Consider the following 8666-nt stretch of genomic DNA (forward strand, 5'->3'; position numbering starts at 1 on the left):
TTACTTGAGAAAAAAAAGTTTTATTAACCAGGTTGTTGCACTGCATTTACGTACCCATTGGCCCGATCTGCTAGTTTTTAACACCAATACAATGTGTTTCATGTCCAAGAGTTGAAAATAACTGTACAAGTTTAAAGTACAAAAAGTACACAAGAGACGGTGGGCACAAAATATCCATGTGGTGAGTTCACCCTCGGCTGTTCTGTTTGAAAACCACAGAAGTAGAAGCGTCCTTCTAGAGCTCTGCTGTGTATAATGGAAGTGAGTATAACCTGATTACAACATGGAACACCAGTTATCACTGATCTGGTATTTACAAAAAATTTGTAATGTCAATAAATTAAAGTCAATGTTAACACCCATGCAAGCTAGGATGCCAGCTTTCGGTGAACGTGGAGCCAACATCTCAACAAGAATCTCAGTCGGAGAAGTCTCAAGCTGTCCAAAGGCATTTCCTCAAACGGCATCCATTCCTCGCATCGAAGACGTAAAGCCCAATCCCATTCCTCTTTGGGTGTGTGTTTGTGACCTGGCCATTTCGTACTGTGCGTCCAGATTGCGGAAGACTTCTTCTTGCTGTTTCAAAGTCTTATAACTCTCCTCGTCCACCGAGCTGCTAGCCCCGGCTTCCTCCTCACTCTAGGAGAAACAGAAAGAAAGCCATCAACCACCAAAGGATCACCAAACTCAACTCTTCTGCTCTGATACACGGCATCCACAGCAGCACACAGCGAAGATTCAGATCCAAAGCTTTGCTAGAAGTCTCCACTAAGGTTCCCATAATTTTCACCGGTTACCAAGTAGTGGAGCACAAGCAGTCTTTCCCCACCTGAGCGTCTCCAGATCTGCTCTGAAAAGTTGGTGGGATTCTTGCAGTGTATACAGGAGGAAAGCAGATCCCCAGGAGATCATTTTAATCCCAATCTGTATTTCCCAGTGTCTGAGTTTATCTCTTAACTCATCCAGCTACTCAAAGAATCTGACTTCATTCCATGTGCTGCTCTGAAGTTTTGTTTCATAGCCTGTAGGCCTTCCGAGAGCACACAGATCTGATCATTCTGGGGTCAAGGCAAAACTAATTTTAGAAACACCTACCTTAATGCCCATCAACTTTCTAAACTTGACATTTTGGTCCTTGTTTCCGAAATTCAGTTTCTCCCAGATTTCCGCAGATTGTGATTTATCCTATAAAAACAGAAAGTAGTGAGTTTTTAATAGGTTACATATAGTTCGTACTATAAAAAAAAAATCAACATGTGGCCACTGGCAAAAGATTTCTCGTGTACAAACGTAATTTTCTCCTTTTCACCATTCCCCTAACCCATTCACACACCCCCATGGTCCCCCACTCAAACGTTCAGTACGAGGACTCGCTTAGCGCCTAGTTCCTGTATCAGCGTGGCCCTGCGAATGAGCCCTTCAAAGCTGTTTCCAACTTAAAGAATTTCAAAAGCTGCAAAGTGTCACGAGCTGCACAGCCAGGGGTAGCCCTGATCTGCCTCCGAAAACTTCCCCATGCAGACTCCCCACAGGCAACCAACGGAAGGTAAACCGGCGGAATTACCCCTTCTTTCTTGCCCTGCCAAAGCATTTTCCTCTTCTTTTCTTGCTCGGCGAACTTCATGGGGTTCACAGCTGCTGGGTTATAGTAGCTGGGAACGGCTATTCCCGTCTCGGCCAGAGCCTTGGCTTGCAGGGCTGCCATCTGAGCTGCCATGGCTATTTGGGGAGTGACCTGCGTCCCGGAGGCCAGGAGAGCTGCGACGTTGATGACTGACCCGCCGGTGGCAGCTGCCGCTGAAACCGACAAAACAGGATTCTTCAAAAGGCACCAGCTGTCTAATAGCCCAGCTTTACAAGTCATCAACATTGTACAAACTCTTTTGCAGATGATCTTTACCAGCTTTTGACCAAATACATAACATCCTACTTTCCTGGTCTTTGTATTTTTAAAAATGGTAGAAGAGTAGAAAGTCTCTAGAGATATAGATCAAAACAAAATAAAGCAGTGAAGTGTTATTATCTCTATTTATTTTAAAGGGAAGTTCAATTACCGGCAACAATTTCCTGTTGCTTCTGCTTTTCAACCAGTTCTTTTTCTCTCTGTTCTTGCAATTTTTTTGCTCTTTCCAACCTAAGAATAACAATGAAGAAAAGATGTCAAAAGGGGTTTTCTCATTTCTGTCCCTTTAGAAACAAAACAGCAAAGACAAGCTGAAAAAGCTACACACAAGTCTAGTACTAGATTCCCTAGTACTTTTCTCTGCTGCGGCTTCTTAATTCTGTTTCGAGAGATAACATTCGATGGCAAAGACAAAGGGGCTGAAGTATTTTCCCACTTCCAGGTTCATAGAGATTATGAACGGAGGAGGGGGAATCATGAAAACCACCTAAGAAAAAAAATCAAATAAACCTACAATCAAAATAGATGAACATTTGGGAGGAGAGTCTCTTACCGTCTGGCCAAGGCTTCCTGAGCATCCATCGCCGTGTTTCGCCCCCTGAAAGGTGGGGGGCTGGGAGTTCGGCTGTGACTTCGGCTGAACTTTCGTGGTTTTTCAGGTCTCTTCTTTCTCTCCCTGTTCAGAAGCAGAGTTCCATTTTTCTTGTCTTCAAAAATACTTATCAGACCACAAATGAACCTGAACAGCACATTCTCCCGTTCGCTGTCACTCTCTCCACATTTGCCCTTTTAAGGCTCAATAAGAAGCGTCAACATACCTGCTCCGGCTCCTGGTTCGGCTTCTGCTGCGACTTCTATGCCTGTGTCTGGATCTGGATCGAGATCTGGATCTTGGGCGCCGCTTTTTATCCCGACTGCGGGAGCGGGACTTTTTTCTATCGCGGCTTCGACTACGGTGTCGCCTGGAATCACATCCAAACCCCTATTAACCTTTCCAAGCTTGACTATCCCGCTTAATCACAAGCAAAGGAAAGTATTATTTGCATTGTGTTCTGTTTGTTTATTATTATTTTTTTAAAAAACCATAATTGAGAAAGTTTTTAGGCTTATTACTTAACAGATGGCCCCTGGAATGAGTGCAAAAACACTAGTCAGCACTGCCTTTCTACAGAGAAACCAGTGGCAAAAGGACTCGGCGTAACTATTGTAAGAAAAACAATCCAAGATATCCCCAATGTAGTTAAGTATAAAAATTTGGATCTGGGTTGAAGAAACAAATATGGCTGGTCCTCAACTTACGACCACAATTGAGCCCAGCATTTCTGTTGCTCAGTGAGATGTTTAAGTGAGCTTTGCCCCATTTTACGACTTTTTTGCCACGTTAAGTGACTCCCTGCAGTTGTTAACAACCCAGTTGTTAAGTGAACCTGGTTTCCCTATTGACTTGTCAGTAGGTCGCATTCCCATTCTTTTGGGAGCGGGCTCAGCAATCTCCCGAAGCCTCTGCAAACCGACCACATGGGGAAACTATGAGCCCACCTTTCCCGAGATCGAGACCGTGAGTGGCTACGTCCTCTGGAGGACTTCCTCTCCTTGCGCTTGTGCCGCTCCTCGCCATTCTCCGAAGAGTTCAGGCTCTCTCTGCCTTTATCGGAAGGGGGCTCTTTATCGTTGTGGTCTTCAGGCCTGTGCTTCTTGGAGGACTTCTCCTTGGACCCATGTCTTCGTGCCTGTTTTAAGAAGAAGTTGGTTCTTTCAGGAAAATAGTGCAACAAAAAGAGTTAGTGTGGGCATTAGAAGATCAAGAATGATACGTTGTGATGATGCAACATTAGTAACCTTAGGAGCGTGGCCCCAGTCAACTGAGATGCCTTTCACACCACCAACTATGCAACGTTGCAGAGATGACACTATCACTCCCCCCCACCGCTGACTTAAATCTTGCTCCACAAGATGTTAAAACATCTCCTGCCACAGCCGGCTTTACATCATGAGACAGAAGAGCTGTTCTGAGTGTTTGAGGGGCCTCGTCCACAAAAGGAACCCCAGAGAAATCTTTAAAAAGCTCGTCCAGCAACGTGGCAGGAGATTTATAGGCCATCTTTCTGAGGTTTGGTGGTACAATGGACCCCAGCCTAAAACCTTGTCTGTCGGGTAACCAGTGTTCAAGCAAGATCGTGATTTGAATTTGCAACAATCTGGGCTTTTTCTGTAGTAAGACACTTTACCAGTGTTTGGTTCTCTAAAATTTGGATGAAGATTCTCTGCAACTTTCCTTTTCTGTACTTTTACTACACAGATACATTTTTCTCTATGAATTGTATTGGAAGCGATACTCGGAAGCAATTGCACAGGTAATCCTTAGCATTCTCATGTAATTCTTTATGCCTTCCAGGTCCTAGTAACCTCACTTAAAACCAGTATTGCATATATATAATTCAACCATTCATTCATTACACCAATTTATTCTAAATGTTAAGCCACCACAATTACTAGTATTTTAACTTTTATGGCTAAATTTTTAATATGAAACTATTGGGGCGCCCACTGAAGATTAAAAAAAGGGAGTGTAAAGTGTACTTGTTGCATATCAAAAATGGAAAAAGCTCACAAAGGTGAAATAAACCCAACTGCCAAGACAGAGGTATTTTATGGAAGGTGGTGCTTTTCCAATATGTGTGATGTCCATATTATTTCTGTCCTCCTCCTTTTTGGATCGTGTAAAATTACTAGGAGAACTAGGAATAACTCTTTACTTAATCAGCCTTTAAGCATTACAGATTAGGACAATTACCTAAAAATATTGGGTCAAACATCAATAGAAAAATCAAATTCTAACAGCAGTTATTCCCCTGGAATTTAAAATAAGAAACAGTACAGTTCTTAACTAGTTTGAACGGTTTCTACATTATGAGGGAAATACTTTTTGAAAACATAATGGAATAGTCTTCTAAACATATAGCATGTACTTTAAAAACACCATTATATCCAATAACTGATTTAAATTTCTTTGCAAGGGAAATATGAGTTTGAATGACTAATAGTTACCTTATCATGAAGTAGGCTTATAATTTTGCTATCTGAGTCTGGAGCGTCTTCAGTTCAGTCTCTTCGCGCATTAGCACGCTGAGTATGATTTATTATAGAAATGTTATCATGTGAGCTAAACAATATAGTCAATTTCACAAATACTCTCCTACTTTTTTTTAAAACAGAGCTTCCATTGCAAAGGGGGGGGGGGAAAGCTTCTGGTCCCACATAAAGAAATTTCACCTAAAGCTCTTGTCTAGCAGAATTTTCTAGCTACTGCTGATGCTCCTGAACTGAAACCACCTCTGCACCAGAGGCCGGGGGTTCCCTTAGCAATACTTCCACAATGGCTTCCTCATCTCAGTCCCCTCGCTTTGGCCTCAAAACCATTTTCATCTCTTGGCTCCTGTTGTACAGGCAAACCCCACCACAGGAAAACTCCAACTATGTCCTCACCCAAAGGGTGACAAAAAAATTCAGGGTCAAGGTGGAATGAGAGGACAAAGAATTTTGCAAGTGCTTAGCTGAACTCTGAGGAATGGAAGCTCTGTGGGAATCAATTATATTAAAAATTTTATCATGGTATTTTCCACAATAAATCTCCACATGAATTATTTTGGTCAATTAAAATTATTACCTTTTTGTTATAAGGATGGCTTCATTCATGCTTCTCACTCCAAGCACTTTCTGAATTTTACTTTTTTTTTTTTGGTACTTACCATTTAGACAATTATATCTTAAGATTTATACATGCTATGACATACTTGTAAATATGTCCTGCACAAATACCCAAGCACTACAAAGTATTAATTACCTCTTTGCTTCTGCTCCGACTTCTGTATTTTTTCCCGTCATTATCTAAAGAAGAAAGCATCTGTTAGTAATCCAACATAGTTTTTAAAAAATCATCTGTACATGATATTAATGTTTAAGCTACTGATTTAAAATAGTTGGAAAACTTAATATTCCCAACCCCCTTCCCTGATACAAGGCTCAACATAATTCTGAGGTCTGAACTATTTAATCAATTCACCATTCTACCTTGAATATAGAATGCTATCACTTATGAAGTACGTTCCAAGAAGTTACATTTTGAATAAAAACATTTATTTTAAAGTTACAGAGATTGTAACAAATTACTACCTTAATTAAGGTAACCATTAAACTACAAGGATATTCACTAGCAAAATGTAATAATCGAAACAGCTAGAGACTTTCATACCGGATTTTCGTTTTCTTTCTCTTGATCGGGAACGTGACCTTGAATAATGGTGTTTTGAAGTTCTAGGTGAACTGGATGCATCTGATCGTTCCTTCTTCTTTTCTCTCTCGGGAGAGGATTTCTCTGGGGGATTTGCCTCTCGCTCGGAATCACTAGTCTAATTTAAAATGAAATCACTTTTAATATTTGCAGTATAGTGACTGTCTACTACTCTTCTGATATCCAGAGTAGAACACTACCTCAAGTTCTTTAAATTACTCAATCTACAGCACATATTATGTTAACTATGATATACACTTAATACATCTGACTTCCTTTACACTACACATTTTAATAGCTTTCTCTAGAAACTAAATTACCCTCCTCACTTGACTATTCCAGCAAATCTGAATAACACAATTTTGTCATTAAATAATTTCTTATCAGGCTGAATAACTAGATAGGTGTGAAAAACTAGATAGAAAAAATGTCAAGAATTTTATGATTGCAGTGCTTTACTTGGGATGAATACCTGTTTATATTTTAGGAATATTCCAAACAAATTAAACCCCAGCTGAGAGTATAGCAGAACTGGAGCTGTACAACCCTAAGGGCTTTAAAACCAGGTCACAAACAACATTTAACATTGGCAACTAATAATAGCATTATGTACCAATTACAATGGCATTATCAACCAATCAATAAAAATATAAAAAGCCTTGATGCTAAATAAATGCTAAGGAGCTATAAGCCCCTATAAGCTTTATGCAACATTTATGTTTGTGTTTATTCCAAAGTCCTTGATGTCCAAGTTAAAATATTTACTCAGAATACAAGCCCCTCTGAAGTTAATAGACCCCCACCCACAAAGCTATTAGAACTTGATTCCATTCATTCAATTGCAAATTGGAGTTTTACTGATCCCACGTTGGTTATCCAGTGATGAAGAGTTATCTTTTTCACAAATTACATTCAAAACAGTCAAAGGGAAAATATAGCATGAAGAAATACAAATAAAGGGAAGAGAGGTCGGGTTTCCCCCCCCCTTTCCTCTCCCCCTGAGAAGACAGAAACCTGAAGCCACTAAAAAATACCTTAAAACAATTAACACAGCTTTACACTCAGCATCTTCCTCTTCAATTGGGAGCAGCTACAGAGGGCAGAAGCCAAACTGTCCTACTGGCCCCCTTTTTTAGCAACCGCCCATCTCTGCCACCCATACCGTATACAGGCATATGTATGTGAGTCAACGTAAATGTGAAAGATTCACACATGCCCAGCCTACCGGCTTCTTTTCTTAAGGTTATATTTGTAAAAGAGCAGCAAATGGGCCTGGTCTTCTCTCCCCATCCCATAATAAGCCCTAGACATCCCCCAAGCCTTTGTACCAATAGACACATCCTGTTCTTTTAGGATACATCCTCTAATAAAATTTGCTTTAAAAAAGGCTTCAGATCCATACATATATTGGGGCTGTATATAGGTACATCTATATACGTATACACACACATATATAAATAGGAAATATATACATACACAAGACACACACACACACTCAGAGGGAGGCTCTGCCCGCTTTAACTCTACAAAAAGCCCTTCCCCACCATCACCACCTACACGTGTATGAGGCATGTCAGCACAACGTGGGGATACACACTCGCCTCCCCACGAAGGTGCCAGGAGAGAAGCTTCGAGAAGCCGCGCTATGGGGGGTACCGCCTCCCTCCTCCTCCTCCTCCCCCCCTCCCGGAGGCCCATCATGGCGGCCGGGCGCCATCTTGTCTGGCGCCTTCCACCCGAGGCGGCTCCGCCCGCCGCCTGGGCCTCGCCCTCCGCCCGCCCGGGAAGCCGTCGGGAGTCTCACCGCCATGCCGGGGTGCAGGGGAGGGGAAGCGGGCGCCCAGCGGGACCTGCGGCTCCTCCGCGCCTCCGGCCCCTCAGCGAGCGCCTCCGCAACTGACTGGGCGAGCAGCCCTCTCCGCTCGGCCCCGCCCCCTGCCTGGGAGATGCCCGGATGGGAGCGGCGGGAGGCAGAAGAGCGGCGCTGCGCCTGCGCGGACGCCGCGGCGGGCGAGGCAGCATAGAGCTATATCTTCTAGAGTGGGGCGGCTGCTGTTTCTTTCCCTGCTTTGGCTCTTTTTAAGGCTCTCCTGCTGGGGCGATACACTTTCCCCAAAGAACAACGAGTAAAGAGTTGTAACATTTAAACAGAAATATGATGTGATCCCTCTCTTCCCATTTTTCTTCAATAAAGAGAAGATACGTTGGGCTAATTTTCTCGGATGCGCCCAATCCTCCTCAGTTTAGTCCTTGGATGCATTGGGAGCTGAATGACCAGGAGAAAGCCTAGAAAGGCCACCCAAGCGTCCCTCCCATCAGAAAACGAGGGTCACAACGACGAGACACTTCTATACTTTTTCTATCTCCCCGGCTTGGCCCGCCGTTCTCTTGAGGAAGATTGGCCCTTGCGGAGCGCCGTAGCCGGCTAGGCCCCGCCCCCGATCAGCTGGGAAAACTCCCGCCAAACAAAAA

The 8666-nt window shown here is 42.9% G+C and overlaps 1 protein-coding gene across 4 annotated transcripts; it reads right to left on the reverse strand.

Annotated features, from left to right (window-relative positions):
* On the reverse strand, window positions 1–8157 carry RSRC2 (arginine and serine rich coiled-coil 2). 4 transcript variants are annotated; one of them, XM_039362605.1, is made up of 10 exons: window positions 7999–8157; window positions 6156–6312; window positions 5748–5791; window positions 3443–3633; window positions 2722–2865; window positions 2457–2579; window positions 2055–2134; window positions 1565–1797; window positions 1096–1185; window positions 1–639 (listed from the first exon to the last, which is right to left on the reverse strand). In XM_039362605.1, the coding sequence occupies exons 1-10, from the start codon at window positions 8002–8004 to the stop codon at window positions 457–459; spliced, it is 1251 nt and encodes a 416-aa protein (XP_039218539.1). In that variant the 5' UTR covers window positions 8005–8157; the 3' UTR covers window positions 1–456. The 4 variants fall into 4 exon arrangements, with proteins under 4 accessions (XP_039218539.1, XP_039218541.1, XP_039218540.1 ...); XM_039362607.1 differs by lacking the exon at window positions 7999–8157 and adding an exon at window positions 4952–5029 and having other exon boundaries at window positions 3443–3655; window positions 6156–6253; XM_039362606.1 differs by lacking the exon at window positions 7999–8157 and having other exon boundaries at window positions 3443–3655; window positions 6156–6242.
* Window positions 8158–8666: the final 509 nt, after the last annotated feature.

Source organism: Crotalus tigris, unplaced genomic scaffold (assembly GCF_016545835.1).
Source record: "Crotalus tigris isolate CLP2741 ecotype Arizona unplaced genomic scaffold, ASM1654583v1 scf7180000019478.12717781048:2074007, whole genome shotgun sequence".
Lineage (NCBI taxonomy): Eukaryota > Metazoa > Chordata > Lepidosauria > Squamata > Viperidae > Crotalus > Crotalus tigris.

Bases quoted from the DNA above. Each gene is read 5' to 3' on its own strand.
- RSRC2 (XM_039362605.1), bottom strand. The intron at 3,634-5,747 runs GTAATTAATACT...TTCTTAAAACAG, and splicing joins GTCGGAGCAGAAGCAAAGAG to GCACGAAGACATGGGTCCAA. The intron at 2,866-3,442 runs GTGGGCTCATAG...ATGTGATTCCAG, and splicing joins CGGTCTCGATCTCGGGAAAG to GCGACACCGTAGTCGAAGCC.